This window comes from Periplaneta americana, chromosome 1 (genome assembly GCF_040183065.1).
Source record: "Periplaneta americana isolate PAMFEO1 chromosome 1, P.americana_PAMFEO1_priV1, whole genome shotgun sequence".
NCBI lineage: Eukaryota > Metazoa > Arthropoda > Insecta > Blattodea > Blattidae > Periplaneta > Periplaneta americana.
In genome coordinates this window covers 14605959-14628416 of record NC_091117.1, presented here as the reverse complement: position 1 = coordinate 14628416, position 22458 = coordinate 14605959, and the positions used below count along the sequence as shown (strand labels likewise).

Genomic DNA, 22458 nt, shown 5'->3' with positions numbered 1-22458 from the left:
ACCCGGAACGTTCCTAATCCCATGCCAGTTTCTGTGTTCGGCAGTGAAATAAATTTTACCAGTCCTCAGTTTCACTGATTTATGTGCATCAAGGGCACATCGGTTCAGATCGAGATTTAATTTTTCTATCTACTATGTTTTTCTTAACAAACAAATTAAAGCTGTCGGTGAAGGTCAGATGGTTGGCGCGCTTGCCTGCTGATCCGAAACTGCTTTTTGGCATGAGTTCGATTCTCGCTTGGGCTATCTGGGGAGGGTTTTTCCGAGGTTTTTGCCAACTATTAGGCGATTGCTAGGTGCCTCATATGGTTCTTATCTTTATCGCGTTTCTTATCGTAGTCCTTGTCGTTGTAGTGGTCCTTATCATGGCTTTTATTACTGTCGTGATCCTTATTGCCTCTATTGTGATCCTTATCGTGGTCCTTGTTGTCTTTGTTGCAGTCATTATCGTGGCCCGTGTCTTTGTTGTGGTTCTTATCGTGGTCCTCGTCATTGTCGAGGTCCTTATCGTGATCCTACTTGTCTTTGTTGTGGACCTTATCGTGGTCGTTCTTGTCTTTGTCGCAATCTTTATCGTGGTCCTTCTTGTCATTGTGATCCTTATCTTGGTCTTTGTTAGCTTTGTCATGGTCCTTATGAGTTGGTTATTTAATGACGCTATATCAACTACGAGGTTATTTAGCGTCGATGAGATTGGTAATAGCGAGATGATATGAGGCTGAGGATTCGCCATAGATTACCTGGAATTCATCTTATGGTTGGGGAAAACCCAACTAGGTAATCAGCCTAAGCGCGGATCAAACTCGCGCCCGAGCGCAACTTCAGACCGGCAGGCAAGCGCCTTAACCGACTGAGCCACGCCGGTGGCGGGTCCTTATGATCTTTGTTGTCTTTGTCGTCGTCCTTATCGTCTTTGTCATGATCTTTATCATGATCCTTGTTGTCTTTATCGTGATCCTTATGGCAATCCTTGTCTTTATTGTCCATATAGTGATTCTTGTTGTCTTTGTCATAGTCTTTATCGTGGTTCTTGTCCTTGTTGCTGACCTTGTCGTGGTCCTTACTGCTTTTGTCATGGTCCTAAATTTGCCATTTGAAAATATTGTTTTCCCCATTTGGCAAGTGGCTTTTATGATACATGGTATTATTTCTAATTACAATGTCTGGTTCATGCACTTGTATTTTTCTGTCGCATTATGTACTGTACATTGCCAGTCATAATATTGGTTCTAGCTATCGTTTTCTCCCATTTCTTTGCGCATTCCGATAGATCGATTGGATTGTTTTACCGTGACTTAGATTTTAGCTATTTGTTTGCATTTCTCTTGAAAACATTTCTGAATGTAATTTGATGCTCTTTTCTTTCACACCATTGGTTACCCAATAAGCGCCTTCTTGTCAGGCATAATAAAGCAACATATGAGGCTATCAAATGCAAAACTCGCCTTATCCAGGTATAGTGATTTGTCAGAAAGCAGGAAAAACCTTTAGGGACAGTTTTACATTTGATAGTTTTCTGAGCTCTATGGAAGAGGAATTAGACAAGATTTGCACAAACCGACTATATCAGTAGATAGAGAGTTGCAAGAAGTACATCACATATGTAACTAATTTTTTTTTTTGTTTTTTTTTTTTTTCTTAAATTTTGGATAAGATGAGTTTTGCACTTGATATCCTCATATTAATGTTTCACTTCTTGAAATGGGATATGTACGATTTTCAGCTACGAATGACCACAATTCAAGCTCTGTCTTTACAACGACAGTTTTGAGCGATTATTTGCCTGACCTTGAATAGCGATTGTTCCTTGGAGCATTATGTCCTGTGAATCACAAAGCCGACATCGGATGCTGGGCCAGGTGGAGCGTTTTATCTGGCTCTGTAAGCTGACTGCTCTTCGCAAATTTTCGAAATATGCAGCTGACCCATTTCTCTTGGCAGTGTGGAGCACGGCGTTGGCACTTTATTACAGGTGAGTTCTCGTTACAGAATTCATCGCAGCCGTGTTTCACAATTTAGTGCATATAAATTTCTCGTCGTATTCGTAAAGTGCAGGGATATGAGGTAAGCGCGGTATTTGGGGTTTAGTGGGTAGTTATTACTTCAGCGACTCTTCATAAACCATTGTATCACTGAGTCAGTAAAGTTCTAAAGATATGAGGAGCGGAAAAGCTTGGGAAATCTGACTAGTGTGATACCTGCTTCTCAAGCGCTTTGTCTACAATAAATCGGTGAATATTATCCGTAACGAAGCTGTGGTTCCTTTTCGTGAAGGGTCAGATGATTGTAGTATGTGTCGATTTGTTTTAATTTTAATAATTTAGTACAGTCAGAATCCGGGTAAACCTGAAAAATCCAGTCATATCGGTATTGGACAAGGCTGCAGTTGACGTTTTCTCGGGGTTCTCCCTTTTGACAGTAACTTCACAGAGTAAATCTTTAAGATAGAAGGAACAGAAATTTTCTTTGCCATTTTGCGTTATTTCTTTTGATTTGGCGGGAAATCAACTTTGTTTTTAGAAAAAAAAATTGCAACATCGCAGTACACTTGATATGAAAACACCCTCTCCGCTGCAGTGAGAGTGGTTATGTATACTCCATTTTATTTCAAGGAGTGCAGTTCGGTGGCTCCTTTGAATACCCACTTACAGATTTATGACTTTCTACATAATCACCTCTGACAATTATACCCTGTCCCCTCGTCCCAACATTGCATGGTTGCCACAATCCTGGTGACCCTCGAAATGAGACAGTGAGACTGATGGGTTTCTTGGAATTCGGAAAAGATGCGGCAACTCTGCCTCCACGTGGATTTGACGGGAGCCTGTCAATTCTTCCGAACGAGGGTTGTGATTGGTTACTGACAGGAGAAGACAAGATTTCCGTCACAGTAAGGAAGACATTTATTTATGACAACCAATTAGTAGGCAAAGTCCTTTCTATGAAACTGCACTCCATGAAATAAAATACATTATAGTCCTGTCAACATCAGCCCTGTTTCGCGAGGTTACTAACGAAACATATTTCATTTTATGTGGTTTTTAGTAAATTGTTTTATATTTTGGTGCATTAAATAATTCACTAACTTTATTGTGAACCATTGAAGTATCAGTAGGTAGTTGGTAATATCAGTGCAATTAAATTATAACAGCAAGGAAAAGGTGTAAAATAATGTGATAATGTAGGCAGTTGAGAAACAAGTTTTAAATTTAAAAAAGCCACCGGCGTAGCTCAGTCGGCTAAGACGCTTGCCTCCCGATCCGGAGTTGCGCTGGGGCTCGGGTTCGATTCCCGCTTGGGCTGATTATCTGGTTGGATTTTTTCCGAGGTTTTCCGTAAGGTGAAGGTCAGGTAATCTATGACGAATCCTCGGCCTCATCCAAATGCCACTTCGCTGTCATCAGTACCATCGATGCTAAATAACCTCGTAGTTGATACAGCGTTGTTAAATAACCAACTAAAAAAATCGAAGTTCAACTTCATGCTGTGTTGAATTCCAGCAACGGGACATGTTACATTTTTATTGAAATAGGATAGACGTTAGGACAAATGTAGAGCTGAAATCAGATTTATGAAAAAATAAAATTCACTGTTCTTGTAAAAGAAAAATACTACACATCTTAAGAATCGCTCAGTTTATTTATGGAGTACATCAGGTTGTAAAAAATACAGTACATGCAACACATAAATGAGCATACGAAGTTTCAAATAATTCACAACAGCAAACTATACATTTCGTAATCCAGTTCACGCACAGGACAGCAGAAAGAATAGATTTTGGGGTCAATTTTTCAAAGTACATTCTTTCTTTATGCCTACAATGAGGTCGTTGAATCGCAAAGTAGCGTCAGATTAAGTTAAAAATTTGCACCATTTTTCCATTCCTGTTGTTTACAGTACTAATTGCCATTTATTAAAGTCTGCACATTAATTGTTACATAAAGCGTTACTCTTCTAGCCTGTGTCAGCTGTTTAAAACTTCATTGAAATAGATAAATACAATACAACGCAATACAATTTTACGAAAAAAAAAACTGAAATCTGTAAGAAATTCGTACATGTCGAGGGAACTGAACACACAGAGATCACCGCCCTGGCAGTATGTTATGGGAGAAAGATACGATGAAACACGATGTTGCAAACAGTGTCGGTGTATAAGATTATTGTTAATTACTAGAATCTGGATTTGTATACACAGCCAAATACAGGGACATCATTTTATTTTTACTTCAACTTTTATTATACCTGAGTTTTTGAATGTACTTCACTCCCAACCCTTCTACTCCCACCCCTTCTCCACGCAGAACCAAGGCCGCAGTACTGAGTTAGTGATTATAGTGCGTTTCAGAAATATGTTCGCGTTCTCCAGTGACGAAAGCTACCAATATTGAATCATATTTTCGCACAGGTACTGTCGTCCGTTTGCCTACGTCGCATCCCGATTTCCCCCACCTGCTTCTGCTCGCTCCACTGTAAAGACTAGTGGCTGGGCTTTCTTAGCTCTTTTCTGAAAACAATTTCTGTTAGGAATTAATTGGACGTCTACGTAATATTATGCAACTGTTTAAAATAACTTAAATAAAAGGGCCTCGTTAAGTAATTAACTGTCACGTGATTTCCCCCCTTTTCTACGACCCAGCGACAAAACCACTTGGACGGACAGTAGATAGCATTTCTGAGTAATTTTATCTTTTCGGATTGGGAAGAAGTGAAGATTGAATTTACAGTACGTAAGGTACTCTTTTATAGAGTAGGTACAGAATTATTTCAACATGAGTTACTAAGTATGAAGGACGAAACTGGTAATTGGAATTAGATGCAATAGTCTACAGTGCGATAATAGGCACAAAAGAACTGAAGCCTGTATCAAAATGAACGGCCACCATTTTCAAAAATGCGTTTAAATATCCATATTATGATTATTTTTCATTTTAACTTCATTCTCTATATCGTACGCTAATGTGCTGTAGATAGTATAACATACACTGCATGATGAATACGTTCGCATGGATAACTCAGTTCGTGAGTAAAAACACGTATTGTTAATACTGTACTGTATTTTGATTAAACAAAACCTAATGAAAATTATCACACTCAAAATCGCGATATTTCCTAGTTTACGTAAATGGATGAACTACTTTTCTTCCCTCCTGTACCTAGTAAAGTGAGTTGTTTGTATTTTACGCCGGTATCATCGAACTCCAGTCGTGGAAGGAGGTAGCAAACGTGTTTCCGGGTCTCAATCATTAATCCAAAGGTATAGCCAGGTTAATATTAAAAATGTTAGTAAAAATAAAATGATGTCCCTGTAGTAAAATATGCACGAAAAATGTAGGAAATATGCACCATAATATGCAACAACAAATAAAAATCAAATAAACTCTTTGTTTTGTGGGTGGCTGTTACAGTAGATAAGGTAGTCCTGAGGTTTTCTTGTGTGAAGCTCCTAATACGTCTATCAGAAGGTTTTATACAATGGAAATGTCCTTCCCACATCGCATGATGTCACAGGTGCATTTGAAAAGCATCAAAACTTTTCTTCAGTGAATTCCTCTTCTGCTGCAGTTCTTTCAGCATCACCAGAGAGTGTTTTGTTAATTTTACAGATTGTTTTGCAACCAGGATTTTTATTTAATACCTGGCTAAGCTTATCGCATGCAATTTTAGCAATGCCGTGAGTTTCTAAAGACAATAAATTTTAAATTTGATTTATCAGAGGAAGTGAATACTTCAAAGAATTATTTGGAGCCTTCAAATGTGTTATAATTTCAGGTAATTTAGAGAAGTGAATAGGCCAGTAGTGCATTTTTTCCTCGATGCCATCTTCTGAAAAACTTTCCTGAGCTATCGAAATTTAAGGAATCTAACACTGTTTTCACTTGACTGAAATATTCTGCATAGTACTAGTAACTAGCTAAAGGGGAAAATTATAATTTAATACCACATTCACGAGTAAAATATGCATTTTTGCATTAAACATTTAAAATATGCTTTTTCCCCTGGAATATGGATTTATATACATTATCAAACACCGATCAAATTGTCGTACATAGTATATAATTTCCGCATACTTTAAAATTTATAATAAAAGAACATGCATTTCGCATACAAATCCGGGCTCTAGTAATTAAGTTTCTGTATGATATTAATAATCCGAGGCGCCACAGCCCTTGAAGGGCCCAGACCGCTAACCGGCTGTGGGCATCACGTTCACATGCCGAAGCAGAGGTAGACGATCATCCAACTAAAATGGAGATTTAGTGTTGTTAGCACGATGATTCCTCAGCCGTTATAGCTGGATTTCGCTACCTATCGTAGCTCCCCAAGTGCATCACGATGCTGGGTGAGCATCAGTCCTATACACTGACCGAAATTTCATAATAAAATTTCTTCCCCCATAAAGACTCGAACCAGCGCGCATTCCGTAACGCGAGTCCTAGGCAAAATGTCTTAGATCACGACGCCACGGCGCGGGACTGTATGATATTACATTATGAAAAAAATAATGACGAAATTTTTTACGAAATTAGTCACATTTTAAACCATTTGTATGGTTTTTTGACAAATTTTCGCCAAAGAAACCTGGACCTGGTGATTTCATTTTCTGATAGAGGAAGAATTTAATCTTTTTACTTACTTACTTACTTACTTACTTACTTACTTACTTACTTACTTACTTACTTACTGGCTTTTAACGAACCCGGAGGTTCATTGCCGCCCTCACATAAGCCCACCATTGGTCCCTATCCTGAGCAAGATGAATCCATTCTCTACCATCATATCCAACCTCCCTCAAATCAATTTTAATATTATCTTCCCATCTACGTCTCGGCCTCCCTAAAGGTCTTTTCCCCTCCGGCCTCCCAACTAACATTCTATATGCATTTCTGGATTCGCCCATACGTGCTACATGCCCTGCCCATCTCAAACGTCTGGATTTAATGTTCCTAATTATGTCAGGTGAAGAATACAATGCGTGCAGTTCTGTGTTTGTGTAACTTTCTCCATTCTCCTGTAACTTCATCCCTCTTAGCCCCGAATATTTTCCTAAGCACCTTATTCTCAAACACCCTTAATCTCTGTTCCTCTCTCAACGTGAGAATCCAAGTTTCACAACCATAAAGAACAACCGGTGATATAACTGTTTTATAAATTCTGACTTTCAGATTTTTCGACAGCAGACTGGATGATAAAAGCTTCTCAACCGAATAATAACAGGCATTTCCCATATTTATTCTATGTTTAATTTCCTCCGGAGTATCATTTATATTTGTTACTGTTGCTCCAAGATATATGAATATTTCCACCTCTTCGAAAGATAAATTTCCAATTTCTGTATTTCCATTTCGTACAATATTCTGGTCACGAGACATAATCATATACTTTGTCTTTTCGGGATTTACTTCCAAACCTATCTCTTTACTTGCTTCAAGTAAAATTCCCGTGTTTTCCCTAATCTTTTTTCACGGAAAAAACCGAAAATCAATTTTTTTTAAGTCCAAGTTCTTCAAATTTGAGTCATAACTCCCCTTAACCCTTTCTTACCAATGGATACCATATGGCAGTAATTAACTTTATAGCATTTATGTACTTGTGTGTTACATATGAAGGTAAATTTTGCTGGATAACTTCTATTTCAATACATTTTCATCAATATAGTTTTGTTTCAAATGTTGCCACTCCCGTAACTTGGTCACTGAATTGGTCCTAATACAGCTATTTGTTTCAACATGGATTGCTTGTAAATTTAATTTGGGTTAGAAAGGGTTAAAGTAACCGACTAAAAATAGCCATAACAAAAAATTTCCGTTCAGATCTAAATGTTCGATTCAAAGCTGTGTGTAGCAGAAACAACAGTTCTTTACGCATAGCATCAATTTTGACGCTATGTGCAGTACAGAGTACATGTTGGCGTCCGTTCGTTTATAAATACATACGCCGAAATGTCCTCGCGAATGAAAAGTGCTGGAGAGGAAAAGAAAGCCGTGTACAAACAGGTCTGGATGTGAAGCAAGCGACCCACGGCCGGGGCTAGTGCGTGCGAGAGAGCGACTCAGTCGGCGCGAATCCATCCTGCGGACAGGACAGGCTTACCGGGGGGCTGCGGCATCCTCTTTAAAAGCGAGCGCTCTGCCCCGCTTTCTCTGCGGAACGCGCTGCGATCAATGAAGATGGCTGCGGATCAGCACGCGTGAAGCCGGCTGTGCACGTGGGACAGACATGATCTGTGTGTTCTGTGTTTGTTGACAGTTGAAGGTGACGTTTTATGACTCGAGACGCTGCGAAGTGCAGAAAACTAGAATAAAAGAGTGCGCGGCTGCAGTGGAAACGGGATCCCGCGCCGTCTCGACTTTGTGTGCGCCCTGTAGCATTGATTGCGAGCACTCCGTGCCAGGTACCAACCTTACCTTGCCTCTGTGTTTGAATCGCGGTGACGTCAGGTCACTACATTCTATCGCCGTGTTTTAAGGACGCCGCCGTTGTTGCATCCTGATTCGTGTGTTGAATATTGAGGCTATGAGTGATGTGTAGGTGATGGCGCCCAGCACAGACGTGACTAACAGTAACGAAGTGTGGGCCCACTGGGGGTGTGACGGCAGCGTTACGGCCGGGAACGGCTCTACGTCGCTCACGGCGAGCTCCACAAAGGTGGCCCCCGCATCTGCGCCCAACGGTGAAGCTGCCGCTGCCGCCGCCACCGCTGGAAGCCTTTCGCCACCCTCGTACACCCGGTTCCGCAAGTTTTTTCGAAAACTTAAACACGCCCTGTGTAAGTGTGGACGGAGCCTCATGTTTCCTCCTTAACAGAAAATTAATTGAGAGCCTGTTACCTGAATGTTTTTCTATGGAAGGAAGGGGTTTTGTGGTGTTCCAAATTCTGATAGAAGGTAGTTGCATTGTAGAAAAGCGATATTGCACGCAACACTGAAGTTTTTTTTTTTACGAAAAAAGTAGAAAAGTTTAATTTTTAGAGGGAAGGTAGTTTTTGGAATTTGAAGAATTCATATAGGACGTCACTTGACTTAAAAACGTATTAGAAAATAGCTAAAAATTAGAAGTAATTGATCGGATTAATATAACCTAAAAGTGATTATTTAACACGTAACATAGAGATTCAAAATGAACGCGAAATGCATATTTCACTTCGCTTAGTGTATGCAAGCATACCAAAAACCCAAAACTAACCGAACCTGTCAGATTCGTATATCGTCGTTTGTGGTGTTCCAACTTCTGATAGGAGTTAGTCGCATTGTAGAAAAGCGATATCGCAATAAAATATAGCCTTTTCTATAGCACGCAACTCTGAAGGTTCCTTTTTTGAAGAAAAAAAGTACAAGAATCTAATTTTCAGAGGGACGATAGTTTTTGGAATTTGAACAATTCATATAGGACGTCGGTTGACTTGAAAACATATTAGAAAATATCTAAAAATTGGAAATAATTGATCGGTTTGATAACCTAAAAGTGATTATTTAACACGTGAAATAGAGATTCAAAATGAATGCGAAATGCATTTCACTTAGTGTATGAAAGTCGTACCAAAACTCTAAATTAACCTAACGTAACCTGTCATAGATTCGTATATCGTCGTCGTTTTATGAAACCTCATGTGTTCGTGTTGTTCCAAATTTTGATAGAAGGTAGTTGCATTGTAGAAAAAAAGAAATAAAATATGGGATTTTCTATAGAACGCGACCCTGAAGGTTTTTTTAAACGAAAAAAGTAGAAAAGTCTAATTTTCAGAGGGAAGGGTGTTTTTGGAATTTGAAGAATTCATATACGACGTCAGTTGACTTGAAAACATATTAGAAAATACCTAAAAATTGGAAATAATTGATCGGTTTAGGTAACCTAAAAGTGATTATTTAACACGTGAAATAGAGATTGAAAATGAACGCGAAATACATATTTCACTTCACTTGGTGTATGCAAGGCATACCAAAATTCTAAATTAACCTAACCTAACCTAACCTAACCCAACCCAACCTAACCTAACCTGTCATAGATTCGTATACCGTCGTTGTTTTATGAAACCTCATGTGTTCGTGATGTTCCAAATTCTGATAGGAGGTAGTTGTATTGTAGGAAAAAAAGCAATAAAATATGGGGTTTTCTATAGAACGCGACACTGAAGGTTTTTTTTTAACGAAAAAAGTAGAAAAGTCTAATTTTCAGAGGGAAGGTAGTTTTTGGAATTTAGAGAATTCATATAGAACGTCAGTTGACTTGAAAACATATTAGAAAATAACTAAAAATAGGAAATAATTGATCCGATTAGGCAACCTAGAAGTGTTTATTTAACACGTGAAATAGAGATTGAAAATGAATGCGAAATGCATATTTCACTTCACTTAGTGTATGCAAGTCATACCAAAACTTTAAATTAGCCCAACCTAACCTGTCGTAGATTCGTATATCGTCGTTGTTGTATGAAACCTCATGTGTTCGTGGTGTTCCAAATTCTGATAGGAGGTAGTGCATTGTAGAAAAAAAAAGCAATAAAATATGGGGTTTTCTATAGAACACGACTCTGAAGGTTTTTTTAAACGAAAAAAGTAGAAAAGTCTAATTTTCAGAGGGAAGGTAGTTTTTGGAATTTAGAGAATTCATATAGGACGTTAGTTGACTTGAAAACATATTCGAAAATAGCTAAAAAAAAATAAGAAATATTTGATCAGATTAGGTAACCTAAAAGTGATTATTTAACACGTGAAATAGAGATTCAAAATGAATGCGAAATGCATATTTTACTTCACTTAGTGTATACAAAGCATACCAGAACTCTAAATTAACCTAACCTATCATAGATTCATATATCGTCGTCGTTTTATGAAACCTGATGTGTTCGTGGTGTTCCAAATTTTGATAGAAGGTAGTGTAGAAAAGCGATATTGAAATAAAAATATGGGGTTTTCTATAGCACGCGACTCTGAAGGTTTTTTTTTTAACGAAAAAAGTAGAAAAGTATAATTTTCAGAGGGAAGGCAGCTTTTGGAATTTGAAGAATTCATATAGGACGTCAATTGACTTGAAAAAATATTAGAAAATAGCTAAAAATAAGAAATAATTATCGGGTTAGGCAACCTAAAAGTGATTATTTAACACGTGAAATAGAGATTCAAAATGAATGCGAAATCCATTTCACTTAGTGTATGAAAGTCATACCAAAACTCTAAATTAACCCAACCTAACCTGTCATAGATTCGTATACCGTCGTTGTTTTATGAAACCTCATGTGTTCGTGGTGTTCCAAATTCTGATAGGAGGTAGTTGCATTGTAGAAAAAAAGAAATTAAATATGGAGTTTTCTATAGAACGCGACCCGGAAGGTTTTTTTTAGACGAAAAAAGTAGAAAAGTCTAATTTTCAGAGGGACGGTAGTTTTTGGAATTTAAATAATTCATATAGGAAGTCAGTTGACTTGAAAAAATATTAGAAAATAGCCAAAAATAGTAAATAATTGATCGGATTACGTAACCTAAAAGTGATTATTTAACACGTGAAATAGAGATTGAAAATGAACGCGAAATGCATATTTCACTTCACTTGGTATATGCAAAGCATTCCAAAACTCTAACCTAACCTGTCATAGATTCATATATCGTCGTTGTTTTAAGAAACCTCATGTGTTCGTTGTGTTCCAAATTCTGATAGAAGGTAGTTGCGTTGTAGAAAAAAGGAATAAAATATGGGATGTTCTATGGAACGCGACTCTGAAGGTTTTTTAACAAAAAAAAAAAAAAAAGTAGAAAAGTCTAATTTTCAGAGGGAAGGCAGTTTTTGGAATTTGAAGAATTCATATAGGACGTCAGTTTACTTGAAAGCATATTAGAAAATACCTAAAAATTGGAAATAATTGATCGGTTTGGGTAACCTAAAAGTGATTATTTAACACGTGAAATAGAGATTGAAAATGAATGCGAAATGCATATTTTACTTCAGTTAGTGTATGCACGTCATACCAAAACTTTAAATTAACCTAACCTAACCTGTCATAGATTCGTATATCGTCGTTGTTTTATGAAACCTCATGTATTCGTGGTGTTCCGAATTCTGATAGGAGGTAGTGCATTGTAGAAAAAAAGCAATAAAATATGGAGTTTTCTACAGCACGCGGCCTTGAAAGTTTTTTGAGGGTGGGGGGGGGGGAGGAATTGTACGAATCTAATTTTCAGAAAGAAGGTAGTTTTTGGAATGTGAAAAATTCATGTAGGACGTCATTTAACTTGAAAACATATTAGAAAATAGCTAAAAATGAGAAAGAATTGATCGGTTTAAGTGACCTAAAAGTGATTATTTAACACATGAAATAGAGATTAAAAATTATGCGAAAAGTATACTTCACTTCACGTAATGTATGCAAGGCATACCAAAATTAACCTAACCTAACCTAACCTAACCTAACCTGTCATAGATTCGTATATCGTCGTCGTTTTTATGAAGCCGCCTGTGTGACAGTACAGAAAGTAATTTTTCAGGCGGAAGGAAGATTAATTAAAAATCGATGGGCGTACACAAGAATATGAAATAATTCGGTAGAAAACGTTTGTGAATATAACGGACATAAATGTCATCATCGAGGATCAGTATAGACCTATTGATATTTAATTAATTTTTTCTTCCTCAAGAAAAATTATTTTCTGCACTGTCACGTAGGAGGTTTCATAAAAACAACGACGATATACAAGGCATATCAAAAGTTTAAACTAACCTAACCTGTTACAGGTTCGTATAAGCAAGACATACGAAAAGCGTAAATTAACCTAACCTGTTACAGATTCTGCACCGTAGAACTTAGAAAAATATTAAGAAGTAAAGGGTAAAAGTGAAAACGTATTTAAAAGGCTTCATACGTTGATATGAAACTATGTTAGGGAAATAGAGGCTCTACTTAAAATAATATGAGAAAAGAGATGTCCTGTAGGTTCTTCCCCTTAAGGGGAGAGGATGGTATTTTTTAAAACTTTTTTCCTATTTGGTGTAAAATATTAGTTTTTTGTATGTAGAGAGCTCATAGCTGTAGGAACTCAACCAAATATAAATATTTTGAAAGAAAAAATTATTTGGGGGCCCAAATTTGAAAAAAAATATGTCCAATGCAGGATTGTACTAAAACCGATATATCTAAACCATTTTTAAAAATAGATTCAAACTGTTTTTGCAATGTATTTGCAAAAGGATGTTCTACAAACTGTCTGTAACAGAATTTTGATATTAGTCCATACGTTGTAAAATAAACAATTAAAATCTAATAACAATTTTCTGATTTCCTTTCTTGCAAACAAACGGACGTACTTTTAAAATGAAATCAATTAATAAAATTCTGTTACAGAGAAACGTTTCCTAATTGTCTAAAGAATGTGTGTTCTAAATTTCATGCATGTATCTTTAATAGTTCAGAAATTATATCCATTTTTGTCTGGCAATATAGCAAAAAAATGAAGTTACTGGAAACCGATAAAAGTGGGCGTATGATTTAAAAATCCATAGCGCAGGAAGTTTAAAAATGACGTCTCAACATCCGATAAGGGCACAAATACCCACAAAATGTTATGCAATGCATTCCACACATATCAAAGAGTATTTTAAATTTTTTTTTTTTTTTTTTTTGAAAATTTAGTTTACCGGAAACAACAATAAAAGTGAGCGAGTGATTAAAAAATCCATAACACAGGAAGTTTAAAAATGGCGACTCAACATCCGATAAGGGCACAAATACCCACAAAATGTTATGCTATGCATTCCACACATATCACAGGGTATTTTAAAGAAAAAAAAATTGAAAATTTACTCATTTTTCACCAAAAAAATACCATCCTCTCCCCTTAAAGCCACCTTAAAAAATAATGGTCCAAAATATACCCAGTCAATAAAACTTGAAAAAAAAAAGACTCGGCAAACCAAGTGTTTTAATAAAACAACTGCATAAGCATGTAGGTAGTGTCATTAGTTGCCAAATACTCTACATCCTGTGCTTGGTTTGATAAACTGTGCTTTCTACTGACTGGTGGAACTCTACACTCTATAGCTGCCGGTTCTTTTCACACTAGACGATCAATCTACCGATAAGTCGAGCATGCGGGCGCCTGAAAGAAATTCGGCAGTCAACTAATCTCGCTGTCGCGTCGGTACTTTTCCCTTCCAGTCATTAGTAATACTGTCCATTGAGGTGGCTCAAGTTTGAGAACCACAGCTTGAAGTGAAAAATTGTCTCAAGCTCTTTCAAAACCACGTTACTTCTATTTGCGCGTTGCCCTTAAAAACTTCAGTTTTTGATATTCCAGTTGAAGATGAATCTTTATGTCTGTAATTTGTTACCATCTTATATATAATTTGAACTGGTAATGGAAATTACGGGAAAACGGCTGGACGTATTTTAATAAATGACCCCTCATTTTGAAGCTTGGAACTCAAAGTTTTTCAGAAAAATAGTAGTTTTCAGTGAAATGTCAATTTTTCAACATAATTTTCCAAAATCCATCTATCGTCAGTTTTGAGAACTAGCTAATTGCATTTCAGAATAAAACAAAACACACACTACAGTAAACAATATTACACGAAGGCCATGATCTCCAAGAATGCTGACATATTTAGAGCTCAAATTAAATTGGTTATTAAAAACCTAACTTGCTAAAAAATAATTTACAGGTTCGATTGTGTAATTTTCTGGGTACAGAGCAGTGTATTTGATATTAAAAACTACAAAACTTGAGGTGGTTTGATGACATTATTACCATTAAAAATGAAATATTATTGTAGTTCATGCCATGATGTGACTATTTTTCATTAATTATACATATTAATGCTATATTGATGATATGAAAGTGAAACGTTTTGGGGTTATATAAGTAGATGTAGAGAATAACTTAAATTATATTTTGATTTCTATATTTTACTGAGTGGCGGCTATATACTATGTTACTGAAAGCTATAAAACTTGCGTAAGATAATAATATTATTAAAAATCAAATATTTTTGTAGTTATTAATCAAGTGGGGTTGGGTCTTTTTCATATATTTAATGGTGGTGTGGTATAGATATTTATATGCGTGGTTCTCTTCAGTATTGGCTCGAGAGAGAGTATCTTTCATTATTATGGAAGCAAATATCTTTCAGAATGTCTGGTATACTTCATTGATTGAAAATAAATCTGAAAAAATGTTTATTTGAACGTCTAATGAACTTAGTTTGCAGCATTTGCTGCACAAGCCACTAGTATTGAATGAAATGGGAACTGTCTGTCCTTCTTAGAATTTTCGTAATTTTTGTCTTCTGCGACTTTGCCTTTTATTTTTACATGACGTTCAACATACTACACATCGTATTAATTACAAGATACTGTCATCTTGTGCATGATGTCATTTTGTCACGTTACGTAAATGCAATGTTTATTTAAAAATGTGATTCCTTGTATTGTTCAAAGTTGAAGTGTCGTGTGAATTAATGGCAACATTGATTGGAGCAGTGCAAGAATTACAAGACCTGTCATTACCATCTTTTATGGCATAGGATCAAGGCCTGTTCGCTTCATCGATTCAGCGTTTTCTGGGTCTTTGTTTATAATTGTTAGTTCGGCGAGACTTTCATTTAGAATTCTGTTTACGTCTGACACCCACTTAGCTTCATATTATTTTACTTTATGAACTGATTCCGTTATTTTTAACTCTGTACGTATGCCTTTATTTCTGAACATCTCTCTTCTGGTGCAGTTTTTCACTGCCCGCAGAAATGTGGTTTCTTATGCTTTTATTTTGTTAATGTGTTCCTTACGTTAAGTCCATGTTTCACTTTCATAAAGAGTCATAGCGTTATAAAATATCAGCTGGGTGCCCTTTCTAGTTTTGCTTTTAAAGTCCTGTTTATAGTGTCACATAAAGCTTGGAATAAGCTCGTTATATTTCCCTGTCTTTAAAATAAATACAATAAAAAAGTTTATACTCTCAGATGTCATTGTGATATTTAGATCTTTAACGAGTTGCGATGGAATTTACGGGAGGGGGTCAGTATGGTCAGCACTAGCGACCTGTTACGATCTATTGCGCTAATCCAAATCCACACCGATGGCGATGGAATGATGACGAAATAGATTAATGTTGATGGAATGATGTACCTAATTACGACCTTGTCCGCCACAAGGATCACTGAATTTTTCAATGAAAAACCCCGACCTCACCGGGACTCGAACCCGGGCTGCTTGCGTGACAGACCGGAGGAGTGACAACTAAGCCACCGTAGGGGTTTTTTTTTTAACGAATTGGTTCTTATTTATAAGGACTGTGAATTTGATTGAGAGTGAAATAAGTTAAACAGGCATTTCCGTATTTATTCTGCGTTTAATTTCCTCTCGCGTGTCATTTATATTTGCTAGTGTTGCTTCAAATTATTTGAATTTTTTCACCATCATAAGTAACTAGAAATCTAAAGAGGCAAATGTTGGATTCTGAACTTCATTACAAACAAAGACACAAGTTGAATTCATAGTTGTCCACGATGGCCGAAATATATTAATAGAAATCCATGAACTGCTGTAACACTGCCACATATAGTTTTTTGATCGCCTTTTCCCATGTTACCTTTTACGGTACGAATAGCACATAAATGTGACCTATCTGATGCCCTCCTTGTCATCTGGACTATTATTTCGTGTTTTCATCTAACCTCGCCGGTGCTGGTGGTAGAATATTGCCTGCCTGTGCGATCTCTTCAGATCCAGTGTTCACCGACTTGGTTTACTTAAATATCTTTTGGCATGTTTCTTAATATTAAATACGAGAAAAATTCGTACCGGCACCGGGAATCGAACCCAGGACCTCTCAGCTCTGCGGGCTGAGCGCTCTTACCAATTGAGCCATGCCGGGACACGATCCACGGCGCCGGCCGAACCCCTCTCGTAATGGTAAGAGCGCTCAGCCCGCAGAGAGAATTTTTCTCGTATTTAATAGTAATAATACAATAGACTAATTCATATTAGTCGTGTAATATTCAGTGAGGTGGGCGAGACCTCATACATATGAATATTTGATGTATGTTTCTTAATGTTCACAAGTTCACTGTACTTTTATATGTTCCTTTATTTATTGGTTATTCTCAAGAATTTTAACTGGAATATATAGAAAATACACCTGTTAACACATTGATGACATTGAATTTCTATCACCAAATTTGCCTTAAAAAGAGCGCAATCTGAAAACGCTACAATACGCTAAATTTTGACATTAGAATTTCTATAAAATGCTAAATCTGATTTCTAAAGCGCTATTTTTTTTTAAGTTGCTTAATAATATACATACGAGTATCATCTCTAGTGGATTTGGACTACAGAGCAACATACTTATATCGGGATGGATAGATGGATATTCGTCAGACGCGTAGATTTCATGGCAGTGAACCTGGGAGTGTACTGTAGGAGCATTGCACTCAAAACGTCTGTGTGGCGTGCACTGAGCCGAGCGCTGGTGCAAAATTATTGAAATTTGGGTCGGGGCCCTTAGCTAATCAGATTATTGATCTCTCTGCACAGTGCACGTGACGCTGGGATGCTAGTAATGCAATTATCGGGTGCATTTAACTTCCACCTGCTAATAAACAGAGTGACGCACTGCTATCTATGTTGGCGAGACTTTCGTCTACGTACTGGTTCTCGTGGAGACCTGAAACCGAGGCGAAGAAGCGTAATTCAGTCCTTGAGGACATTTCGCGAATGCCGTGGTCTTGAGTTCCGTACCTGGTTAGGAGGTACGTGATTTGTGTGTTAATGTGTTGTCTTATGCTACTGTATACAGTGTGTTCTGAAAAAGGGTTCCATTATTTATAGAGGTAATATGAATCAAAACACGAAACAAAAGTTCTATAAACATGGGTCCTAGAATTAATATCTTCTGAGAAATGAGCAAATGTTTACCATTACTACACTAGCTACCAAAAAGTAATTGGGCACTGTTTTTGCCCCTTTAGAACCTCGTGGTACCACCTCTTGTTGCTATAACAGCAGCCACCCTCTCAGGCATGCTCTCCACTAGTTTGTGTAGGATATCCACTGGAATGCGTCGCCATTCCTCTTGCAACATGGCACTCAGTTGGACAATGGAAGTTGGCCCCATGTTTCGGCGGCTACTATGCAGTGGTATGCAGACAATAATGTTCACCGGTTGGACTGGCCTGCACGGAGTCCTGATCTCAATCCCATTGAGCACCTTTGGGACGAATTGGACCGGCGATTGAGGTATCGGGAGATGCGGCCAACTTCCATTGTCCAAGTGAGTGCCATATTGCAAGAGGAATGGCGACGCATTCTAGTAGATATCCTACACAAACTAGTGGAGAGCATGCCTGACAGGGTGGCTGCTGTTATAGCAACAAGAGGTGGTTCCACGAGGTTCTAAAGGGGCAAAAACAGTGCCCAATTACTTTTTGGTAGATAGTGTATAAGAGCAGCATATCTCGTATACTGTGAGCTCTTTGGCAAGAAACAGCTGTGGAAACAGAATGCAGTCGTTTGTTACTACGTATTACAGGGTGATCCGTTTGGGTATGAGTAAAATAAAAACACCGTAAAACATTTACTACTGAACTTTATTTGTTGAAACTTTGTGCATGCAACACTGAAAGATTGGAGATTCCTCACAGCTCAACATGACCCCCATTGCGCACCCTGCACAACTCATAACGGTGATGCAATTCAGCCCGTGTCCATTGTAACATAAGAGGGGTGATTTGTTGAAAAGTTTGAGTAATTTTTACTCTCAGATCATCAATGTTCTTGGGTTTTTGTGAATAGACAATGTCTTTAACAAAACCCCACACGAAGAAGACGAGGGGTTAGATCTGGGGAGTTTGGGGACCAAGTCAAGAGATAGCTGCTTCTCGTACTGGGTTTCGCCTGCGACCTCCTGCATGTTTTTTTTACACCTGTTTCTACAAATGTTCGTTACCACAATATTATGGAATCGTATTTAGGTATATTACGTACACCATACTCACGTCGAAATTACCTTTGAACTCTTTTAACACACTCAAATTCAGCATACCAAAGAACACATTGTGCCCGCTGTTGATTTGTAGTAGCCATTTTAATCATCTACGATTTTCATTTGTCCTTTCAGATTATGCAATGTTGATTGTCATATATGGAAACTGCCGTCTTTTAAGCATAATATAACCGGCAAGAAATTTGTCCTACTATCATAATAGCTTTGTAATAATAAATTAATATTATCCATACTCAAACGGATCTGACTATAGTTTCGTATTTCTTGAATAGGAGCAGGTTTTGCTTCTTGCCCAAGAGCTCACAGTAGAAGATATGCTGCCCTTACAGTGATGGTAAACATTTTGCTCATTTCTCAGAAGATATTAATTTTACGGCCCATGTTGCTCAAAACATGGTCCGATTCAACAGATACCAAACTAACTTACCCGACTGGTACAGTAATAATTACTGCAGTGTAGAATCAGTTTACGTACAATATAATTACGAATTCTAACGTACTGCCATCTGTTTAAGCGTCCTCTTGATACAAACACAAATAAATAAATTAATACACAGTGACAAACAGCTGCATTCTTTTTCCTCATTTGTTTTTTGTCAAAGAGCTCACAGTATAGGAGATATGCCGCTCGTACAGTGATGTAAACATTTGCTCATTTCTCAGAAGATAATCATTTTAGGACCCATGTTTATAGGACTTTTATTTCTTGTTTTGGTGCATACTACCTCCTCCTCTAAATGTTGGAATTTTTTTCAGAACACACTGTATATGAAGAGTCCACTGCAAGAATGGTGGATGTCACTTTCTTGTCGAAAATGAACCAAGACTGTCAATGCATAGCATGAGACATAGAATGTACATAGAGAGTTTTAATATGGCATTAACACTCATAATCATTGTCCAGTAATGATCGGAAAATCACAGTTAAGCTTTGAGCGCTAAGCATTTCAAACTTTCAATTGCTTCTCCTGCAAAATGTATTCCAAATGACATCCATCATTCTTGCAGTGGACTCTTCATATGAAATGCAGATGCTGTCTTAAGAGAATATGGTTGTTAATATCTATAGGGGTTGCAGGGAAACTTTCCAGAACCAACATGAAGTTGAAACACCTCTTGAAAATTCGTATGTTAGTAAATATGTGTAATGAGAAAAAATTACTTAACACGTGATAGGAATAAATGAGAGTATTGCCTTCCTTATACATTTATCGAGCCACCAGTGGAATACGAGTGGATGTGTACTAAAATTTGGAACATCTATTTATATGTGGATAAATGAACTGTTCTTTCGTTAATTATTTTGTTAATAGTCATTCTGCTGGACGCAAAGTAAATAGGCTCAAGCGTTGTGACGGGAATCGAATCTGGACTGCCGTGTATCCCCCTTTCGCTAGGTGTCGAGTGTACTGACAACTTTATGAATGCAGAATTTTGACCTCAGTTGCAGGGAGACCCAATGGAGCAAGGACCTGGTACGCATATTTTCAAGCGGACGATGTTCGGGGTGCAAACTAGATTCATCTGGATCGGACCAACCAGTTGCGACTTTTATGTACGAAGGCGATTAAGCTTCGAATTCCATAAATTCAAATGAGAGTTGGGTTCAGATCGACGTTGGAAATGTCCGTCACGACTGCGATATCCGGGAGTGGGTGTCAGAGTTTATATTAACATAGCATTGACCCAGAAAATTAAGAACTTCATTTGCTCCTAAACGAGTTTTACAGTTACATTTTCTTTACATTATCTATTTCTTTTTACGTGAAACGTCCATATTCGACCTACAAGGAGAGAAAAATTGTAACGTTACTACATGAGAGGCACTCGTGGTATCATGGAAACATAGGTGTAAAACGAACTTCGTGCCTTGTGGTTTTTTACGCGGTCCGTCTCGCTTCAGTTTCTCTTTTAACGTACATTAATGACAAAAAAAAAAAAAACAAAAAAAAAACAGACCGACCCTTGTAGCTGATTTCAGAGCCTTGTTCACTCCAGAGCACGATAGACTATTAACTAAGACTTTCGTGGTTCGAATCCTGCCTGGGAAGGAAACTTTTTTTTTTTGTTCCTTATTCAAATTTAGTCCCAATACTTTTCGATTGCTGGTACAATTCATGTTCTGGGAATAATAAGTTAATTAAGTAGTAAAATATCGCTGCAATCGAAAAGTATTGGGAATAAATTTGAATAAGGAACAAAAAAAAGTTTCCTTCCCAGGTAGGATTCGAACCACGAAAGTCTTAGTGCTCTGAGTGAACAAGGCTCTGAAATCAGCTAAAAGGGTCGGTCCGGTTTTTTTTTTTTTTGCTACTACTGTACATAGAGATTTTCCATAGGGTCTTCTCCCGCATGTGGTAGTTATTAGGTTAGGTTCATTTTCTCTGCTTACCTTACAACAATTTCTTAAGCTCCTTAAACGGAAGACAAGTGGCTAACAGGCTTGGAGCTAACTTAGATTCTTCCTCACAGCCCTAAATCCCCGCACTATCATATTTGGGATAAACTATATGCACAGTTATTTCTGTTTTCGTGCAGCCCTTGGTGAAATCGAATTAAATGAGGATAAAGTAGAAAAAAATAACTTAAGGTACGCAAGCGATCGCCCTTGAAAAGGAATTTGGAGCTGTGGGAAAGAATCTGTGTAAGCCCCAAGGCAGTAGGTGACTTGTCTCACTCAGTTTATCGCAGTTTCATTGAAGGAACTAGGAGCGTCTCATTGTTGGATTGGTATCGCTTATAATAAAATAGATTTGCTACGTGATAATGAAGAAAAATGTGGTCTAATATGTAGAGTGTCCAGGTTAATGTGGTTTAGGTTAACCTACATCGATTTAACCTGATATACTTACGCCCGAAATCTAACGGTTGTGGAGATAATGATGGGCAAGCTTTTAAATGGAGAGCGGACTTATACATGTATTTATACGTTTTGAAACAATGTAATGTGACAAATTATTGAAAATCCTGTCTTGGGTCTATTTTAATAAATTTATATAAAAATGAAATAATTACACAAGGCAAATTACTGAAGTTGCCCTTCTTATGGATTCTATGAACTGTATGTAGTAAAATTGTTTATTTAATACTCTAGCGTTAGGCTTTGTGCTGGAAATCAATACTTGTCATGTCAAGCGGTGTTGTCACATTTTCTTTGTAAAGATTATACCTTTGTTACAATTATATGTATGTACTGACATCAATACATTTCTTTTTTTTTTTTCACCACCATCCACAGTGAATGAATTTTAAGCTGTAAGATGGCATTTAATTAAAATCCAAATTAAAGTTACTAACCTTTTTGTCGTCATCAATCAACTCGAGATACGACAGTGTTACGTACTCTACGTGTAGTTGATATTGGCACCTCAACTAAAAATGCTAACGCATTATTGGTAGACATCTTCCCGGTCCTGTGATTGGAGCTACATCTGAGAAGACCTAACCAATAAACATACTTTTATCTTGC

At 37.3% G+C, this 22458-nt stretch overlaps 1 protein-coding gene and 1 non-coding gene across 7 annotated transcripts in view; one reads left to right on the top strand and one right to left on the bottom strand.

The window, feature by feature from the left end:
• LOC138708821 (glycogen synthase kinase-3 beta-like) overlaps positions 1 to 22458 on the top strand; it is a 320609-nt gene that overhangs the window by 131353 nt on the left and 166798 nt on the right. For 2 of the 6 annotated variants that reach the window (XM_069839152.1, XM_069839066.1), the window contains exon 1: positions 7945 to 8770. The exons of the other annotated variants lie outside the window; for them this stretch is intronic. In XM_069839152.1, the coding sequence (XP_069695253.1) occupies positions 8536 to 8770 (235 nt within the window). In that variant the 5' untranslated portion in view covers positions 7945 to 8535. Of the gene's footprint in view, positions 1 to 7944; positions 8771 to 22458 lie in introns of those variants that run through there. 6 annotated transcript variants of the gene reach the window in all.
• Positions 16784 to 16859, bottom strand: TRNAC-GCA (transfer RNA cysteine (anticodon GCA)). The gene has a single exon. It is a non-coding gene; the product is annotated as a tRNA-Cys (tRNA).